The following is a 21,901-nucleotide window of genomic DNA, read 5'->3' as shown; positions in this document are numbered from 1 at the left end:
AAAACTCAAACATTTGCACAAATCATGACTAGATCATGTAGTAACACTTGAGTAATTACTAGTTAGTTCCAATGATCTTCACTTTATAATACGGATCCAAATAATTAGTAATTCCCACAGAAGTATCTAGTAACACTTTCATCTATGAGCTATTACTTACTAATTATTTGGATTCGTATTATAAAGTGAAGATCATTGGAACTAACTAGTAATTACTCAAGTGTTACTAAAGACATTTTCTAAAAGTTACTAAAGTTCAGCAAAAATCTCAAACATTTGCACAAATCATGACTAGATCATGTAGTAACACTTGAGTAATTACTAGTTAGTTCCAATGATCTTCACTTTATAATACGGATCCAAATAATTAGTAATTCCCACAGAAGTATCTAGTAACACTTTCATCTGTGAGCTATTACTTACTAATTCGTTAATAAGAGTTTCTTTTAGTTAATAGTAGTTACTAGATTATTAATAAACTTTTTCAGTAGTTCTCTGGGAAGTATTAAAGAATAGTAGTTATTGTAGTGAACTACCACGTCGTCTGTGCACTATTACTTACTAGTTCGTTAATCAGAGTTTCTTGTTAGTTAATAATAGTTACTAGATTGTTAATATTGTGTTACTCATTAGTTCTTGTGTAGTTATTCATTAACGAAGGAACCGTATTCTAAAGTGTTACCGGAAAATGTAATCAGTTTTAAAGTGTGGCATTTTTTGTTATTGTTGCTAGTTTGAATCCATGCAGTTATCTTAATAGTTAATAATTTTACACTGCTGTAATGTAATGCATGATGACCAGCTACAACAAAATACTTTTCTTGAGTGAGGGGAATAGATTTGTTGCAAAGTGGAGCGAAAATGCAATGGGGATTAATTTATGAAATATGTCTATACTCCAAGATTCTTCCTAAAAGCAGGACAAGCAGGAGATTGAACATTTGTTGTTATGAAATGGAAAATCTTGCTATCTCAAAAGTTTAAGCACTAAGTGTCAAATTCTGCTTGACCACTAGAAATTATATCCATACTATTTTCCACTAAATCCCTTTTAATTATTATTATTATTTACTCACAACAGCCTTAACAAATATGTCTTACTCCATCAAACAAAAAACTCATTTTTTCTTCATGTTGAAGCAGCCACATTGTGCTTATGGGAGCATTTAGCCCCACTGAATTCTTTGTATTAAGCTTTAAATCACCACGCTATTTTGTAGAGAACGATTTATGCATTAATCGGATGTGCGCAGAATTTTTTGAACCTGTTGGCGACCATATTTACGCAGGCGCGCAATCCCCTCCGGCGCGTAATGATGCGCTCTGGCGCTTGGAGACGCGCAGGTATATTCCTTCAGGGACAATTAGTCAGTGCCAAATCATAAGTTTCTGTGGAGATGCGTTCTGTTGTGCGTGAAGCAAATCTTTGCGCTTCCCAGTCAACGATGCCAAAACCCGACAGACGGATGGATTTCATGCTTTGCGAGATCGATGGATAAACAGAGGGAAAGATGGATGGTGCCGTCTCTGTAGGGTGACATCAGAAACGGGCATGCCACCAGAAACACACACAATTTTCCGGGAACGCCGAGGAACTGTTGCCGTCGTTTCATCTTGTTTTTGTGTTTTTCTTTAAGTGTGACAACATGGTGCAGACAAGTGACAACAAGATACATGTGAGTATGCTTTTAATTTCTCGAGAATAGTGCTACTAGAATACCTGTAGCAATATGCAAGCAGGTTAGCTTTAGTTTTAAAGCCAGTAAATTGAATGGAGGATAACCCAGAAATAAACTGCATCAATAACTGTGAAGTGTCCATTGCCTTCACTCTTTCAATCTAAATTGTATTGAGAGCAGCCAAATTAAGAAGCAATAGTCTGACCTACATCTATCCTCACCATACTCCCCCCCCCCCTCCCTTTCTTCTGAGTTGAATTTGATATGCACACACACTGCTGATGAACACTGAGCCTGGGTACATTGTATTCTCCTCTCACCTGTTCAGGTGGCCAATAGCCTGATGGACGTGGACCAGGACCCTCGCAAACGGCTGTACTTTGCTGACGGCCGAAGGAAAGTGGACTATGTGCTGGTGTACCACTACCGAAAACGTTCCTTCGTCAGGGGGTCTCCTAATCAACACAGACTGTCCACTATCTCCAATGGTAGTTATCCTTTAGGAGTGGAGGAAAAAGATCCAGTGGGAGGGAAGGATGAACCTGTGGAGGTGGTGGTGGACGTTGGACCACCAGACCCCGCCGATGGGGAGAAAATCATGATCCGAGAGGAGTTCGAGGGCAATTTAAAACAGGCTGGGCTGGAAATTGAGCGTGATAAAGAGGTGTGTGGAAGCTGAATAGATATCATTTTTGGTGTACAGTGGAATATTACATGCAAGTATATGCCTTAATCCGAGAATGAATTATTTTTGCTATAGCCAGATGTGTCTAATTGCATTTTTGATCTCTGGTGCTGATTTTACAGAAAGCTGTTGCTTTAGATCAGTTGAGTTGTGCCTGATCAATACAATATTAGTCAGGAACTTTCTCTCATAGTCATACATTTTAGGAAATAAGAGCTTGACTGTGCAGAGGGGACTCTAATTTGGTTTCCTAAAGATTGTTTACTTAATAGTCTTTGCAATGTTTGTAAGTCCTAATACGCAACTTAATATTGGATTGAGCTACCATTTCACAGGGCATCAGACCAACTTGGGAGTCATCCACGTATTATTGTTTTGTTAGCCATTCATTTTAAAGATCAGCCATTATGTAGTAATTGGACTGAATTCGTATGGTATTAGTAATGGTCCCCAGGTGAACTCTTCTTTATCTGTTGCTAGGGAGCTTATATTGTCTCTGGGGGATTACATGAATTCTCCTAATCTTTTGGTTAAAAAGCTAGTTGAAATCTCTCTTGTAGACTATGACAGAAAATACTTTATTATTGTGTGTCTCTGTGATTGTTTTGTACTGTGTGTCTTCATCTGTAGGGTGATTAGACTTGTGGTGTGAAGCCAAGTTAGATTATCAGGCTGGTAATAGTAGTGATTGTCTACTCTCTCACAGAAGAGCTGTGAACCGGCCTTTGACAGCACACTGAGTTAACTGTACCCTAGCCTGAAAGGGACCAAATTTCTGCTCTAAATTTAACGGTTTGCTATTTGTCATTGTTGTAAATGATAGATTCCCCATTTTCTAACACTGGCTTAATCATCTGAGTTTTTCAGAATATTCAGAATTGGCTTTTACAAACAGCTTTTTAGCATGTAAACTTTTTTATTATCAAAACCTTAAGGTAGCCTATTAAACAATGCACTCTATAGCATAATTTCCCTTGGGAAACCTGGTAAGGCGGAAAGATGTACCTGTTGTGAAAAGCTTTGTCATGATTACTTTCATCATCTTCATTATCATGATCACTGAACCCTATTCAACACTGTTCTCCTGCTTTGTTCGATCACCATCATTACATAATGTTTTGCCCCGGCGGTTCTTTCGAGGTGTGCTCTGTGACCGCTGCAAATACCTGCAGTCAGACACTCTGAATTATTCAGCCGGTAACTGAAGTTTGATTGCAGGCAGCCTGAACAGGGACAGCGGGTCAAGTCACACATTAACCATGTCTCACCTGCGGTCTTCCTTTTACCTCGACACATGGTTAGAGTTTACTATCACTCCGGCGGATACACCGTCTCGGATAACTTCAGGAGTTTTAGAAAAGGCTAGTTTGGGTTTATTGTTTCATGCGGGAGCTGTCTGGTGGACCGACTTAATTGGGAGTGAAGTTTTGTTTTGAATATCTTCAATGCTCAAGGGGACGTCACTGCCGCAGGTATTATGTTTCAGGGGCAGCGTGTTTGTTTGTCTTAACAGCCCCGTTCTGATGGATAACATTGGCTTTCTATGGAGGCAATAAATATACAAGTTTAAAAACAACAAAACCAGAGGGAAAATGTGGTGAGAAGGCTTGTCAAGTAGTTTATTGCTATTTGGCATCAGCTGTGTTCTCCTTTTTCAATGGTGGGAATGCATTTACAGACATACCTCTTATCCTCTCTAGGTGTGTTATGAGCATTATTGCTGTTAATAACAACAAATTTAAACAACATAATCATGTACACAAGTCTGTCATGTAAAGTCTAGTGTCACATCCTTGATGTTGGGGTGATTAGACTTTCTATGATGACTGGGATTTGTTTTCCTTAAAAGCTATATGCTGAACCTACATTTAACATTATATATTTGCTTTATGTGGCACAATTTCAGATATTCAAGCGGTTTCTAGAGTAGATGCCAGTCTTCTCTGATTATCTATCTGTGTCTGTAAATCTTACGAAATTAAACCAATCACGTGTTGAAACGCTTCTGTGTTACTGGAGAAAATGATGGGATAATCTCACTAGAGTTACAGCATGCACAAGAGACTTTTATCTGAACAGTGTCTTTTCCCTGTAGACCTAATATCTGTTCACAAGTCTTTAAAGTAGTTCACTTTAAAAAAAACTTTTGCTGATAATTTACTCACCCCCATGTCATCCAAGATATCCATGTCATTCGTTCTTCAGTCGAAAAGAAATTAAGGTTTTTGATGAAAACATTCCAGGATTTTTCTCCATGGAACCAAACGGTTCATGGTCCAAAAGACAGTTTCAGCGCAAACTGCAAATTGTTCAATGGGCTTTAAATGATTTCAGACGATGAATAAGGGTCTTATCAAGAGAAATGATCACTCATTTAAAAAAAATAAATAACGAAGTTTAAGTTTTACAAGCTCAAATGGTCACCTTGCTCTGTTCTGTGATGGGACTCGTTCAACTCGTTCATTACGTTCGTTGAATGAACCAAATGACACGAAAAAAAATTTGTTAATTTTGATAAACAAGTTTGAACAGGAGAGTAACGAACACGCATCACAGAATAGAGCAAGGCGAGCATAAAAACTTAAACTTTTTTTTTTTTTTTTACTGAGTGATCGTTTCACTTGATAGGACCCTTATTTATCATCTGAAATTGTTTAAAGCCCTTTGAACAGTTTGCAGTTTGCACTGAAACTGTCTTTTGGACCTTGAACCGAGAAAAATCCTGGAATGTTTTCATCAAAAACCTTAATTTCTTTTCGACTGAAGAAAGAATGACATGGATATCTTGGATGACATGGGGATGAGTAAATTACTAGCAAAAGTTTTTTTTAAAAGTGAACTACTCCTTTAATTTGAGTCGAGACTATTTGTGAATTAAGTGCCTCTTCAGTTTGAATCTCAGGCTAGAGTTTGCATCTCTGGTATGAGCCATGTAATCTCAGGATTCTGTCCATTCAGAGATGTTGTTTCTCGACTCTTTATTTGAGTTAATTACGCCAAATGTCAAATGCAGGGCTCACCCTGCCATGAAGAGCCCTTTCCGCTCATGGGTCTTTGGGAGCCCCTCAAAATGTCAGTCGCAGCCGGTTTCTGTAGCGATGGCTCCCACTCAGTCTGTGCTCAAATCGACCTAATTGCCTTACCCTGCTGAGATGAAGTACTAATTGGAATATCTTATCCTAATTAACCTTCTCAGATCCACATGTTATTTTTATCTCTCCTTTGTGGGTGTGTGTGTGTGGAGGGGCAGAAAAAAAACAGCTGTGGTGTTGGAACGCAGGGGACGGTGAGGATGTCCTCAGGTTTCCATCATCTCTTTTTGTCTCATCACTCTCATTTCATCTCAATGTCTCTTTCAGTTTCATCTTGCTTTCTTCTTAACTCATGCTTCTCTAGATGGCATGGCTGACCACTGTCAGACAGATACAGTTACTTTCATCTCTGTGTGGGCACGACGTAGCTTCAGTATTGGATTTCATGGCTACAACTTGCAAAAAGAGATCATTTCAATACCCCCCAAGTTTATGTAATATATATAGTCCCTCTTTAGGGACTCTCAGATGGGCTCGATGACAATCTGCCACTCTTTTGACATCGATACTTCTAATCTGGGTTATTTTCAGTTTATGTGTTTGCTGTCGATTAGCACCGGCAATAATTTCCACAGTATGTTTAAACAAATGAAAAATGCTTTTTATAGATAGCCAGGAAGCAAGTGGGCAGCACTCCAAATTGGTGTTTAAAATATGCAATTGAATCTAGAAACTAGGATAGCTTCACCTAAAAGAGACAATTTAGACATCCTTGTAGTTCAGGTAATGTATTTATGTGTTTTAACCTTAAATTCCATGACCCAAAAAGAAGAATGCGTAAAGGGCCTGTATGTCCGTTGTTTTCCTGTTTTCCATCTAATGAAATCATTTAAGAATTTGCACAAATACAAAAATGTTACCTTTAGGCTTAACAGCTTGTCACTGGGAACATCTCACTAAAGGAACATCTTTGTACCTTATTTACCCCTAAAGGTTCTTAGAAGTACCCCAAGAGTAGGCTGCATATTACAACTCTAAGGTACTAATGTGCATATTTTAGGGGTAGATAAGGTACAATGTCGTCCCTTTAAGGGTACTGCCCCATGCAGTGACCAGCTGCATGGGACAGTACAATTTTACAGTTAACACAGTTAAGCTATATGCCAACATACTGCGGTAAGTCAAAGTTTATCTTGTCTTTATTGTCCTCAACCAAACTTATGCTTTAAGATTTTTTTGGTTTCTCTGAGTGTAATGTTTTATTTGTATGTCAAGACCTTTCTCTTCGATTCTTTCCCCAGAGCAAGACTCATGGTCAGGCTTTCATCCGGCTACATGCACCTTGGCAGGTGTTGAGCAGAGAGGCAGAGTTTCTCAAGATCAAGGTGCCCACCAAAAAGGTAGGATACAGCTGAGCTTTCTCTTATTTTCAAGACAGACACGAGTCCCTTTGGGATGTCCTTGTGGAGCCCTCAGAAGTCCCTGCATGCGTGTCTCTGATGTACGTAAGGGAGAGAGGGAAAAGCACAAACGAATAATGCTGATTGATGATCTGAGGCTTTGCTGCTGATTTTGACTGACAATTTTGTCTCTTGTTTAGAGTTACGAGTTGAGGGAAGATAAAGGTCTGGCTGCCACCATGAACGAACTGTGGCGGAAGTTAAATCAACCGTTCCAGCCCAAAGTACCACATCAGGAGCAAGAGCAAAGCCGCACCAAGTTCCTCTCTCACTGTTTTTCCCGGGACAAGCTCCACCTGTGAGAGCCTGGCGTGGTTGGGGTGATGTGGGGTTAAATGTCATCTGGGGCCACATGGGATTTTCTTCCTTTCTTAGAGGACTTGACAGGATTTGTTTGATTGCCAAAGGCAGCTGTGTAACTCATGGATGTCTCATCGCTATTTTTGGCCTTTTTGCAGGTACAACATCACCTCGAAGGACACCTTCTTCGACAATGCCACAAGGGGCCGAATAGTGAGTCTGTTTTGCTTTGCTCATGAAAATCCTGTTCATTCAGAATGGTACAATTTGATACGTGTTCTTTGGTTGTTGAAAAGAGAAGATGATATACAAGAGGGAACAAAAGTTATTTGCTAGCAGCAGGGGATTGCCGTCTCTAGGCACAGTTCTAGGAAACCAATTCCACCGGGAGTTTTCCAGGAACAATTTACAGGTTTATTGTTTGCTTGTATCTCCCTCACTCTTTCTCTTTCTTGCCGTCTGCCTCAGGTGTATGAAATCCTCAGACGCACCGCCTGTGCACGGACCTGCCAAACCATGGGTTAGTAATACATTAATCCATACGGACTAGTGTTCAGGGAATCCTCAGGATATTCAGGGCCAGAATGTGAGCTTTGGAAGTTGGGACAGGGTGCAACACAAGCCCATGCCATATGCTCCCTTGGACAAAGCCACAAAGCAGACGGACCACCGGGGGCTGTTGGGAGATCGAGGCTATCCGGCAGAAGGGATGACTTGGTGCTCTCTTCAGTTACCCCTCCCTTTCTTTCTGTCTGTCTCTCAGACTTTCTCTTACTCGGTTTCATACAAACTGAGTAAATTGGGTCATAAAGTTCTGGGATTGGGATCCCAATTGAAGCCGGGTCCATTGAGGTGGAAAGAGGGGGGCAGTGGGTAGTGGTCTTTCCAGCTTGTTGCTGGGGAGCTACTTTATTAATTGTGGGCTAATCACCAGAGCGTACGTGTCGTTCCTTTGAGGACTGATTAATTACTTTGATTAAAACCTGTGTTCTACATGTCAGCTTTCTTCCGCCTCCAGGACTCAATGAAGTTGGGTCACTTTAAAGTCATAGCAGTCAATCATTAATCCCACAGATGATGTTGAGTATTTTAAGGTGCTCCCTTTTTTGCCTTGCAGGTATCTCCACTCTGATAGCTAACGGGGTTTATGATTCAGCATTCCCACTGCACGATGTGAGTTGTTTTTTTTCTGGATTCCTCTGCTTTACTTTCTCTCTCCTGTCAGGTTGATTTGTAATGTTTTTTTGTATGATTACAGGGAGACTTTCGCCCCACTGGACAAGCCGAGGGGAAGAACGACAGACAGGTATGCTGCTATTGCGTTGCATTTTTTTTTTCAATGAATCCGAAGGAAGAACATGGTCAAATTCTGTATTTTTTGTACCCTTTTCAGCTGTTACATGATGAGTGGGCAAGATACGGTGCTTTTTACAAGTATCAGCCTGTTGATCTTATCAGGTAACTGTCAAAACACTTTGACGCATTGCTTTAGATCAGAAATGCCCAAATCCACGCCTGGAGTGTCTGTGTTGACATCACAAATTATCAAATCACTACACTCTACAAAATTCTGGGTTCTTTTAACCCAACTTTGGGTCAAATATGGACAAACTCCAACATTCGGTTAAAAATGTAACCCAATGGCTGAGTTTGTCCATATTTGACCCAAAATTGGGTTAAAACAACCCAGCATTTTTTGGAGTGTAGAAAGGGCGAAAATAAGGTTGGTAAAAAATGTATTTTCTTTATGCATATCTTCAATTGTAATTACATTTTTGAACTTTATTTTAAGTTTCCATTGGAATGTAGAGAATACAAGCGACTTTGATTTTAAAAATACATTGAAATATAATATAGTTGGATATAATGCAGCTCTTACCTTTGGCCCATAGCCTTTAATCAGGTTTGACTTTAAAACAGTTGGCACCTCTGCTTTTAGATTGATATTTCATTGATGCAACATACAATCCCATGTGTAACCTTTAGGAAGTACTTTGGGGAGAAGATAGGTCTCTACTTTGCCTGGCTTGGTGTCTATACTCAGCTACTGATGCCTGCATCTGTGGTGGGCATCATCGTGTTCTTCTACGGCTGGGCCACAGTGGAAACAAACATACCTAGGTATGTGCCAGTAAAGCCCACCGAGAGCTGGGCACGGGTCCCTGATGTGGGTGGGCACACGATATCTGCCAGGTTGAGAGTAACTATCTGTGATTATTATATTCCACTGATAATACAAGGAACACAGTTCTGGTGTTTATTTTGTTGCATCTTATTCACAGAATTAATTTATGCTAGAATTGCAAGTGTTTTAAGAATGTGCTCAGTATGCTTTTGTGACTGAAACATCTCAGGGGAGCACAGGAATATTATGATCCTTTTTAATGTCAGTACTTACGTGAGTACACGGTGAACCAGACGATTTTATTTTTGAGACCACAGTGTTTCTGTCCAGTGCAGTCACAATATATAATGGGCTGTAATGAATTTATTTTGTTGGACTGTTGCATGGCTGTGTCTAATTTTGTGTGTTTCTGCCAGCCAGGAGATGTGTGATGAGGATCAGAACTTCACTATGTGTCCCCTCTGTGATCGGGCATGTGATTACTGGCATCTGAGCACAGCGTGTGGCACAGCGCGTGCCAGCCATCTCTTTGACAACCCAGCCACCGTGTTTTTTGCCATCTTCATGTCACTCTGGGGTACGACCTAAAAATCCCTTTAGTTTCATTATCTCAATGTCTATTGTTTTTTTCCATCATTGACACTTGATAAGTCTGACTCTCATATGAGTACAATTCATACATCAGCATTAACTTACGGGTTAACTGATTAAAAACGTGATTAAAAACAGCAAAAAGTGGCCTTACAAATCAGTATATTGTCTAAAATGCCTATTTTTAAATGCATCTTGACCCAAACTTTCCATTCACCTGCACTCTGTCTTTGTTTTTAAACACTAAAATGACGGCCCTTGGGTATTAGCCATTTTTATATATTATTTACTTGAAGAGCTACCTCAGATCTGTTTTTCAGTCCTATTGAATATGAGACCAGTTCAAGCGGTTAGCATTAACATGCAGAAGTGCAGCAGTCTCCATAGTGATGGAGTTGAAGAGATGTTGAATGGCCAGAGAGTAGTGTTACCTCTTTCTGTCACCGCCTGATTCCCCGCACGGGCCTGGCTGATGGAGGCATTGTGAAACCGCTCAATTCCTGACATTGACCCATCTTTGGCACCTGCGTGGGGTAGCAGAAGCTATACATTATTACTCATACAGAGACCCCCAGTAGAATGTATAGAAACTGCATCTGTTCATATGTAGGCACTGAGATGTATTAATTAGTCATCCAATACTGTTTCAAAGCAAACACACACTGTTTAGGTCTTTATTGTGAAGATTTAAAGGCATAGCTCGCCCAAAAAAATTCTGTCAGCTTTCTGTCACATCGTTCGAAACTCGTTTGAATTTCTTTCGTCATTGTGAATTTTTAGGGAATATTCTATGCTTTACTTATATCTACTGTATAGTTTTTAAGAAATCAAAGTCAATGAAGACTGGGGCTGTCACAAGGAGAAACACAGTGATCTATGAAAAAGATTCTCAACAAATAACAACTTAAATTTTGGTCTGTATTAAATAGTGCACATGACAAATGGATTCCTTTATAGGATGGAAAAGAGCATTGTGCACATTCTGCTAAAAATCTCTTTTTGTGTTTGACTGAAGAAAAAAACAACAATCATGCATATTTGGAACGCTATGAAAGCTGGTAAATAATGACAGAATTACAAATCATAAATAGTGATTCCACGGGATGGAAACGTGTTATCTCTGTTCAAATATTTAATCTAGCATGAACTAAACCCAGGATGTCAAAATAACTTACGTTACGTGTTGGCAGTCAGAAGATGGTACTGGTTACATCCACAGCACTCCTATAAGGCTTGCTTTTTTATTATTATTAACACAACTTAAAACTGAGTTTTCATTAGCAGGCACATCTCAGTACTTCACCACAATGGTAATCCTCCTGAAAACCACCAATATTACAAGTACTCTTTTAAATACTAACACAATAGAGTATTAAACAGTAAAAAGTCTTCCCATTTTCTGATCACACAAAAAAATGCGTAAAATAACACTTTATTTTATATTTACTCTCTCTAGCCAGCCCAATGCAAAGCATGATGGGAAGTGGAAGTCATGTTCCCAGTTTTATAATGCTACTTTAACACAACCAAAAATGATGTTGTTGAACAAAATTCGTTGAACATGATGAAATATGAAACTAATTATTTTTGATTAACTTGTTTTATTTAATTAAATTGAACAAGCAGATTAATTCATTTGAAGTGTCCCTTTTATGGTTTTGTAGATGAGATGTGATGTGCCCCTTATAAATCATCTTTTGCTTCTCTTTTCCCTTAAGTGTCTTTTTTTTTTTTTGTCAGCACTCATTTGCTGTATTCCTCATCTCTCTCTCTCTTTAGCGGCCATGTTTCTAGAGCACTGGAAGCGCAGACAGATCAGTTTGAACTATAGTTGGGATCTGACAGGCATGGAGGAGGAGGAGGTACGTTCTCACACGTACACAATCACATTATGTTACTCACTAGTATTTGCATGTGTGGATTACAGCGCAGTGGCCATGAGCTGATTTCAATGACAGTGTTTTTTTTGACACTGACCGACTGAAAATGACTAATGCTGACTGTTATGCGACACAATGGTGGCGCCTCTATCCAATGGTATTAAAGTTTATCCCCCAACGCTGTGTGTGAATGTCCTCATGTGTTCTCGGCCAAAAATGGACTCACCAATATGTTAACTTGTTGTTTCTCTGAATGCAATCTTTCCCGCCAGGAAAAAGCGAAGGTTTGAGTTTTATGTTTGAAACTCTCTTCTTGCATACTGCTCTTTGAGATGTTGAGTCTGACTTTGCGTTGTGTCCTTGTGTTGCCCTGGATTTTTTTTTACCTGTTTGAATGGTTTGACACTCCTCTACCTGCAGCAGTCCACTGGGTTTCACAAAGAGTAGAAAGCAATTGCCTCTTTGTCCTTCTCTCTTTAGGAGCATCCCAGACCGAAATACGAAACAATACTCCTTCAGAAGAGGCAGAGTAAGAAGAAAAATAAGAAGAACAAAAATGAGGTGGGCAGGATTTTTTTTTTCATGCTTTATGCATAATGCAGGCATTTCATTAATGGCTGAGTTAAAAAGATCTAAATATATTTCCTTTTGGCTCCTGGCTAAGGAGCAATATGCAAATGCTTTATTGAAAAGAGTCAAAAAGGGAACAGCCATGGTTGTAGGGGCAGAGATCAGGGGGTGCCAAATGCCGTGAGCCTTCCCATCATGCACGGCACTGGCCTGAAGCATTTGGCACCGGCGCTTTCGGGGCTCGTAGGCTGCACTTTGCGTTGGTGATGCCCAAGAAAAAAGAATGATCTGGTCTGGTTTATGGAAAACCAAGATTTGCATTGTTAGCTAGAGTTTTGCCCTCTGTCGCCAGCGATTGTGTGACGGTTAAGATCTGTGTGTTCCAGCCTGAGAGAGTTGTGGACGAGAGCGGGGAACTGGGGAAGGACAAATGGAGGCAGAGGTTACTGTCAGCCATGGCAGCTGGGAATCCGGTAAATGGTGCTCTCTCTTTCTCTCTCTATCTCATTCTCGCCTCAGTCTCTCCAGAGCCTTGTTTCCACCTGCTTGTGTTATAGTTTCTATATAAAACTCCCTAGTTGTGAGATTGGAAGGTTTTGAACTGTAATGCTGTGTGACAGCATCCTAACCCAGCAATCCAACTCTGTCTTCATTTTGAAAGTTTGTTGCGCTGTCTACAGGCAAAAACATTGTTTCCTCATGCGCAGGCCAGTTTTGAGTTTTCGGGCTATTTGGCTTTTCATAATGTGTGGTTTGAAAAGAAATCCTCTAAAATGAACTTTTATATGTTTATTACGGTATTTGCGCCAGAACATTTGAATCAAAATACTTATATTTAAAGGCTGTTTCCTCAAGTTTTTCCCTCATGCACTGAGCCAGAAACCTCCACTTTAGTAGCACTAACCAAACTTTCCACTTGTATTCCTATCTATGTTCTGAGGGTTTTTACTGGGGTGCTTGTTCATATTTCATTTGCGTGACACATATACAACAAGCCTGTTCTGTAAATGTATGCAAATTAGTGCATATTTAATTGGATAATGCCTAATTTGCATATTTATATGCATAAGTTTGAAGCATGAGGTTTACACACCGGTCTGTTATTGTAGGGACATCGACGTTACATTTTCATGCCCCTAAACATAACGTGGAACAAAACTAACCACTGTGATTGATTGATTTACATGTCAGTCATATGACCTCTGGGCGGTCATTAGCCAATGAAAGCTGCTATGGAGTCTGGACTTTCTGCCGGCAGTCTACCACTTTGTCTGTGGCTGGCCAATTTGAGCGACGAGAACATAAATTAATAATAAAAATTCGAGTAAATATCTGTTAATCCTCCATGTGGTTGCTATTTACATCTCATATCATTTGTAAACTCTTCTACCATGGCAATGACTGACGTATTTGTATAAGGCCTACATTCCAAAGAGCTCTGTTATCAGCCCTACATTGGACAATGATCCAAAGCAAAGAGAACCCGTTTGACCCGACATTGGAAAAGCAACTCATTAGATAATTGTTTTATAATTACCATTTCCTGTCAATAACTTTGAAAGAATAACTTACACTCATGCACAGCACTTTTAGTGAAAGAATTTGAGTCCCTTTTAATTTGCAAATGGCCCATGTGTCTGTCAGAGGGGCTCAGCTGGGTGGGGTGGTCACAACGGGGTCGTTGGCATGAGAAATACGGCCGTCTCTCACTCCTGTAATCCTCTTGCTGTAGGACGTGCATGTCGGGCTAATACAATTAGATCTCATCAGCTCGCTCTTTCGGTTTCACGTTACCCGACATTAGTCACGTCCAGATAACATTAAAGGTCAAGTGTGCTTGTGAGCTGTTGTTTAGTAGTAAATGCACTGCAGGTCACTATAAAAACATATGCTCAGTAAGTAAATATGTTGTCCAGGAAGGTCTCATTACATCATACTGATCACACGTAAGGTGTGACCCTCAGAGATTTGAGCGTTTCGATCGGAAAATGTAGGTTGCGCTCGTTAGTTTGACATCATTTGTGGCCGTTGTCATGCATGAAGTGTAATTGGGCAAATAAGCCAAATAAATAAGACTTGTTTGTTGAGACATGACGTGGCTTTTAAACAGGTACACCAGCATCCGTAGCCTTGTTCCTCTGTGTGTGTGTGTGTGTGTGTGTGTGTGTGTGTGTGTGTGTGTGTGTGTGTGTGTGTGTGTGTGTGTGTGTGTGTGGTGTTACGAGTCCAACTGTGTTAGTAGTTCAAGCTTCTTAAGGTTTCCCAGGGTTTGTAGAACATTAATTCTGGTTTAAAATCAAGCCTGGATTCACTGTGGGGTTTGCTGCCTTAAAGATTATTTTTTAAAAATAAAAAAATCTATTCAATCCGTTGGGAATTAAAATGTTTACAAGGCTGCTACAATGAGGGCTTACAGGGGCTTACATAAAAGTCACTGGACTGGATTTGCTAAAAGTTCTTGGCACCAAATCCTAGATACAGATAGACAAAAGAAATAAATTAAAGGCAGTCGATAGCAAGTAAATATGATATCATATGTCAGATCTATCTTTCCATGATGACATGTAAATAAAACTGAATATCCATAAAACGAGATACATTTAATTGTGAAGCAAAACTATTTAAGTCTTGTTTTCAGTATTGTTTGTCCTTGTATATGCAAATTGGCAATGTTCTTTATATTGTAAGCATAAATATCTATTATTATACTAAAATCTAAATAAGAAAACAAGCTTTTTATGCAATTTTGGTCATCAATAAATGGTGTATCTTGTAAAAAAATATCTTTTGGAAAGTGTTAGTGGAAACGTGTTTTTTTTTATTATTCATTATTATTATTATAAAATCAGTTTGATTTGGCAAGTATTGTGTATAAGCAGTGAAAGATAATTAAAGAGACATGTTTTTCTTTCATTCCCGTGGTAAAGGTTCAGCAATAATTTGTTCTGCTTTCATCTTGCATCTATATTCCTTATTAAAACTTGTTTAGTACAGGAGAGATGCATGCGGCATACTTTTGGACAGATTTAGTGACCTTTGACCTAATGTGTAGCCTATTTTTTTGTGTCCAAAAGTCACAGATTTAAATTTGTCACTTGCATTATGGCTCTTTTCCCTCATTCTTATGTTTAGCTACTCTGCCCCAGATATCATGGCCTACGGTCAGTCCTGACCTAGATGTTCTGCAGAACCTGAAATCGAGACCATACATCCTAATGACTTAATTCAAAACACCCTGGACTTAGATATGTAGTGTTCTTATAATCAAATCAGCATTGGCGGTTTAGGTTGTTGCGAACGGAGCAGTTTTTACTTAATCTTTATGTGGGTGATAAACAATCAGTAGTTCAGATATTATCCAGCACATATTCACTGTAGAGCAAATAAGCAGCAGTCACCAGGGTCCAGTTTGATGCTTATCAGTTTCTGACCGCTTTCTGTAAGCGATGTTGTGGTGGATAGGTTGTAAAAACTACTACACACAGGATTTCGCGACTGAGTGTTGATAGACCTCCTCGTGTTTCTCACAGCTCATTTGTTTTGCCGCAAAGCCCCAAAAACTCTTGGAATAAACCAATAAATACTGGAGAGGAAGTATGTCTTGCAGACTCATTTAAGAGTGACAGTTTGTGGTGACTGCGAAGAGAGCGGATGATGAAAGGTATTACGTTAAGGGAGTAAAAAGAATGTGCCTGCTTATTTTTCTTCACACGCTTGCAGAGTATGTTTATTATTTGTTAATGTATGAAGTTTTCAATGAGAGATTAGAGACTTGCTGTGCAAGTTTAAGAGACGATAATTCGATTCAGTGCAGTTTGCTACACAGTCAGACCAGCAGAGAGCACTAGACTCCAGTGCGTTTTGCATTTATGCAAGCGTCCTTCCATAAGCCGGGCTGAACGCCAAACCTCTGAATTAAGCAAAGTCCTCACATCTCCATGGAGACACGGGACGGGGACACTCGAATCCCACTCCCTCTTACGCTCGGTTGGGTTTGCCCTTATCTTCGGCTCGTTAAAAGCCTTCATCGCATAACTATGTCATCTTGGCAGCTATCTTTAGGACACATTGGTGACGTTTGTTAATAAAATGCAGCACACTCTTTGCGATACTAATTTTAGAACAAAATGTTTTCATCGCCTTCAGAAGCAAAGTAAGGGAACATTCCTTATTATCTTTGAGCAGGAGAGTTGCAGTTGCTTTCTGAAAGTGTGCATCTGGCTCGGTAGGAGAAGATAAAATGATTGACCTCTGGCTGGGCTGTTATTTGTGCTTTTCCAATGCAGATGGATTTTTTTTTACATTCTGCCTTTAGTTCTATTCACTCTGGGTAAAAAGGCCTAAAACTTTCTTTGGCTAAAATATTAAGACATTAAGATTAAGATTAAAATATTAAGATTAAGTAGTAGCAAGTAAACATCTGTGTATTGTGCTTTCATTCAGATTTACCTTGCCCTAAATGTCCTGTAAAAACAACCTTTATACACTGAAACAAACTATATGAACAATAAGTTTAATTTTACCTCATTAAAGTTAAGCAATTTCAACTTTTTTACAAGTTATAAAAGATTCAACTCATTTTTAAAATCAGTTTAACGTGAAAGTTGAAATGACTTAAACTTCCAAGTTGATTGTACTTTATTGAAAATTTAAGGCAGCAACACTTTTTTTTTAATTTTATTAGTGTCTGATCATGCTGATATTGAAGTCTGAGTAGGAAGTTTGCAACATTTAATACACAGTGTTGCATAATTGAACTGTGTTTCAAATGTCATTCGTCCTATATACAGCCTGGTGTGTTCCTGCACAAGCCATTTATTAGAAAGATAATGATCTGAACTTCTGAAGCATGTAGGTTTCTTTGCGTATAATCCTGCTCTGGTGGTCTTCTCCGATCAGAGCAGAGAGCTGGAAGGAGATGAGAGTGTATTTTAAAGGGATTTCAATGTGTCATATGGGGCTCACATCAGATTATTCCCTTCAGTACCCGACGCCCCAAAGCCGCTCTTTAATGGACCTTCACCTCTTTTCTCGCTCATGAAGACCATAGAAGCTATTTTCGTCAGTCCACCAGTCTGAAAAATTCACTAGTAGGCTGTGCGTGTGTATTTCTAAGAAAAATTCAATCCTTTCTGTAATGTTTCGGTAAAGCCGAGTGTGTGGCGGCTTACATGTTCTAGGTTGCTAGCGTGGGCGCTGGTGTGGTTCCGGTTCTTGTTCTCTCTCATCTCTGGCTTATACAGTATGCTTGCAGGGTGGGGGTTGAGAGAACGGGGCGTACAGTGACGTCAATGTGAACACGGCATCTCTGCAGAGCGACATATGGCATGGAGGAAATCCCCACACTGGTGATCCTGTCACTAATTTCCCAAAGGGCTTAGTTGGGATGCTTGTGTGTCGTCCGCGTTTGTGAGAGAGCGTGTGGTGACCACGCGCTAACAAAACCTGAGCCCATTGATATTTTTATGTCTGCTGGGCAGATCAGTGTGGGTGATGGCAGGTTGACTTGAAGTCTCATCAATGAAGAGATCATCCCATTACAAAAGTTGCAGATGTGTAGCTTTTACATACACCCTTACAAATATAGGTTCCAAAGGGGTGTTTTGCAGCAATGCCAAAGAAAAAAACATTTGGGTTTCACTTCCGCAAATAATCTTTCAGTGACCAGGACTTAAAAGAACCACTATTTTCTTGATGTGAAGAACATTAACAATCAAAAAAATTTGTAATAATAATAATGAGTTCGATCAAATTTTTAGTCTTTGAGAACATTTTTGAGCATTTCTATTTGTTTTATGTAAATGTTAGCTGTAGATATCACAACTTCTGTGCAAAGATGAGTTTACTTTTCTTTATCTTGTTGTCTTTTGAGTAATTTCTGCAGACATCTCTAGACAGCCAAAATGAAAGACAAAGAAAGTTGCACAGCATCTTGACTTATCCTTAAGGAAGCGATATTCTCCATCCGACAGCTGTTGTACACAGAGGTAGAGCCCAACCCACTCTACAGTCACTGAGCTGTTGAATTAATCCACTGATCTATATCCAATAAATAACAGGCAGACAAAGGCTGCTGTCCTCCGCCCATATCACGCATTCACATAATCACATGTGAACCATCCTTGCCACTTTATCAACCTCTTTTGTCACAATATCTTTGAGTTTAGTTCAGGAACAATGATACTGACACTCTACTTTGGTTGCAGTTTAGTCACATTTTATATGAAACCAATCAATTAAATCTTCTGGGTTTTCAAAGGCTGAAACAACATTGAATAAAATTAAATTTGGATTTTTTAAAAAAAACATTTTTACATTTACATTTTATGCACTTGCCATATGCTTTTATCGAAAGTGACGTATTGCATTCAAGGTAAACATTTTTTCAGTTCATGCATTCCCTTTTTATATACTAAAGTATATTTTTACATACAGTAGTTTTATTGTGCCAAATAGCTTAACTGAGAATTGTTTGTATCCATTTGTTTCACTTAAAGGTATAGTTCATCCAAAAATGAAAATTCTGTTCCAAGAAGTTGTTCCAAACCTGTATTAATAACCAAACAGCTGATGGTCACCATTAACTTCAATAATCTGGAGAACAAAAAATTACTTTGGAAGACAATGGGGCCAATCAACTGTTTGGTCACCCATATTCTTCAAAATAGGTTCAGCAGAAGAAAGAAATTCTTGTTGTGCAAGAACAACTTGAGGGCGAGTAATTATGACAGAGTTTTCATTTTAGGTCGAACTATCCCTTTAAGTATCATTTCTCAGTTCTTCTCTGACAAATCAAATCTGCAATTTAAAAATAAAAGGTGTTAATTATTTAAAAACGATGCCACCTGTCCTCTTCCTTCCTCTCTCTTTTTGTTTTTACAGTTTTCATAATGTGGTTGATTACATAAATAATGAATGCCATTCCTCTGCATTCTTTTGTCAGGCATCGTTTGTTATTGTTATTTATTGCTAAGCTTGCACGGGATCTGCGGCTGCGGAAATCCACAGAAAGATCCACAGATTTCAGCGGAATTCAAATGGCCCACATTTATAAATGTTTTATATATTTACATCCGTGTTCATCCATCACATTTACATCCATTTAGTGATTTTCCTTCACAAATCTGCACAGAAAATGAGACCAAATGTGTAGATAAAATAAAGAAGTGTGAAGTCTGCACACTGAAAGGTACTGCTGCTCCAAAAATGTATTAAAAAGCAACATTTCGACCCTCAGGTCTTCATCAGGCACAATGTGCCTACACTATTCAAAGTACTTGTGGCAGCTCAAAGCATATTTGTGGTTACAGCTTGTACGCTCAACACTGTTGCACTTGTGCCAAATACAGCGATACTTTCCATTAACTTCACAAAATAGTGTGACCATACACAGTTTCGCATTTTAAGAGGCGATTGCAGCCTGTCACCAAATAACATCATGCCTCTTAAGGAAGAGTAAGCAATCGGTGAGACCACAGACCTGCAGTAATGCCTCTCATTACAGGGTGAGGGCTTGTGAACTGAGTCTGTGGATCACAATTGCGTGACCCACATTCATTATTCTGGAGACCCTAAAGCTGTGGCATCTCGAAGGCTGTGCCTGGTTACACTTTCCAAGTTCTTGGGTGCCAGGGTTTATTCATGCATTGTGCTAGGTGGTGCTGTTTGCCTCATAATGAGTCTAATTGCAGGAGGTAGATATCTGATGTGTCTGTTTCCACTAGTACCATGCAAAACCCTATAAATCTCCATTTCTCAACAAATAGCTAGACAGCAACATTGGCACGGTTCCACTGCCAAGCCAGACTCTAATTCTGCAGCATTGAATATATCCTGCACAGATCCCAGAATGCATGCAACAAAGTTGAAAATGTTTTATTCATTACTGAATAGTATCAGAAATAGTTCCATCTATCCCCAAAGATGTTGATCCAGGAACATGTACTTGGTGAAATGACATTCACCATCTGCTTTGTGTTCCATTTTAGAGAATGGAGCCATTAGCTTAGCAGCATTTCAGATGGGACCACTTTGGCAAGTTTGCTTGAGTTTATTGAACACAATTTATCTTTGGTGGTATGGTTCCTTATGGGTTGCTCCCTAATTAATGGCATGCAAAGCTTTAGCATTAACCCCCCCTATGGAACCATTGGCTTGAGCAATATACAGATAATTAAGACAGTTAGTAATGTCCTTAAGCCGTGGTTTAACATGTAGATAAACTGTAGCTTGTATACGTAGCTTGCTATGAGGAAGGGTGTGTCTCTCATGATGATGTCCGTAACAAAAAAGACGACAGCCAAAGGGTGCACAGAAAAATGCTTGATACTTATAGCGGTCAGGGTGGGGGGGTTGCGAGCAGTTTAAGCATATTTCCCAGGCAGCCTATGCCTACGTGGCCTGTGAACTGACGCTGTGCTCGATTATAACCTCAACTTGTTTTAGAATCAACAGCGAACAAATGAACGTTGAACATTAAATCAATCACTTTTGAGGTTAGACAATAGCTACAGGCGAAGTAGAGAAAACTAGATGTGCACTTGTTACTTTAAAAAATTTTCTCAGTAGGTTTGTCAAACACGATTATAATGGGATTTTGCCATTACATTTTTTATGACTTGAAAGACGTGCACATAAGCTGCCTCTTAACATTCCTGTGGCCTGCTAATTAATCTCGCTCTCTTCCTCAGAACTTAAGCTGAATCCATTTTTACGCTGTTTGTAACATGCATTCCTAAGAGGAACATATGCTTTGACTACTGTCGAAATTTTGGGGACTAATCTCGGTGGGAAAAGACCACCCTCATTCCACTGCTGCCTCTTGTTTTTGGCTTGATGAGGATTTTGATCTAAATGCAAAGCAGGCACTCAAGTTGTTTTAGTCACTGAAATAGGTCTTCCGTGTTGGCCGGATGTTTTGGAGATGTGATCTATCACTTGAATGTACGGAATGTACAGTACTCGCTCTAGAGGAAGGCCAGGTGTTAATGGCCGCCTTAATGTTGTCATGTTTTTACAAGTGGGCAGCTGAATTATTCCTCCTTATAGGCTAGAGTTGAGTCACTCTAAAAGCAACTCAAAAGTAAAGAGGCAAAGCTCCAAGGAAAACAGAAACACACACATTCAATCAGTGAACTGCATGCATGCTTCCATTAGTAACCTTAAATGTCTCTCTCCCTTCACAGACTGGACACGAGAAGTTAACATGGAGGGACAGGCTGCCTGGATATTTCATCAACATTTCCTCCATTCTGTTCATGGTAACTCTTGAAAATAGTTTCAATTTATGGTCATTTCCATTAAAACCAAATATATTTGCACTTTAGTACATTTAAAATATTTTAAATTGAAATTTTCGAATAACACACAACAATACAAATTAATCATCTATTTTGATGCTACCACATCAAAACAAGTCTTAAAATGTACAATAAAGTAAAACTACAAGTTTTCTATTTAATTCATTTGTGACTCTGGATCACAAATCCAGTCACAAAGGACAGTTTTTTTCAATTGAGAGCAAATTAAAGCTTTCCATTTCATCCTAAAAAGAAAGTCTTATCCTTCCTGTCTGATGCA

The 21,901-nt window shown here is 39.3% G+C and overlaps 1 protein-coding gene across 3 annotated transcripts in view; it reads left to right on the top strand.

Moving 5' to 3' along the window:
• The first annotated feature begins 1,263 nt into the window (after positions 1–1,263).
• Positions 1,264–21,901, top strand: part of ano2b (anoctamin 2b) — a 36,297-nt gene continuing 15,659 nt past the window's right edge. The window contains exons 1-15 of one of the 3 annotated variants that reach the window (XM_039667665.2): positions 1,264–1,676; positions 2,008–2,343; positions 6,698–6,796; positions 6,997–7,154; positions 7,315–7,369; positions 7,625–7,676; positions 8,274–8,329; positions 8,415–8,462; positions 8,550–8,614; positions 9,143–9,277; positions 9,698–9,858; positions 11,652–11,734; positions 12,233–12,313; positions 12,709–12,795; positions 21,508–21,582. In XM_039667665.2, coding sequence (XP_039523599.2) covers positions 1,647–1,676; positions 2,008–2,343; positions 6,698–6,796; positions 6,997–7,154; positions 7,315–7,369; positions 7,625–7,676; positions 8,274–8,329; positions 8,415–8,462; positions 8,550–8,614; positions 9,143–9,277; positions 9,698–9,858; positions 11,652–11,734; positions 12,233–12,313; positions 12,709–12,795; positions 21,508–21,582 — 1,521 coding nt within the window. In that variant the 5' untranslated portion in view covers positions 1,264–1,646. Of the gene's footprint in view, positions 1,677–2,007; positions 2,344–3,682; positions 3,837–6,697; positions 6,797–6,996; positions 7,155–7,314; positions 7,370–7,624; positions 7,677–8,273; positions 8,330–8,414; positions 8,463–8,549; positions 8,615–9,142; positions 9,278–9,697; positions 9,859–11,651; positions 11,735–12,232; positions 12,314–12,708; positions 12,796–21,507; positions 21,583–21,901 lie in introns of those variants that run through there. The other 2 variants (XM_039667666.2, XM_039667667.2) reach the window with 2 other exon arrangements.

This window comes from Pimephales promelas, chromosome 24, assembly GCF_988280905.1.
Source record: "Pimephales promelas chromosome 24, fPimPro1.hap1.1, whole genome shotgun sequence".
Classification (NCBI taxonomy): Eukaryota; Metazoa; Chordata; class Actinopteri; order Cypriniformes; family Leuciscidae; genus Pimephales; species Pimephales promelas.
This window is presented reverse-complemented; position numbering and strand designations above follow the sequence as displayed.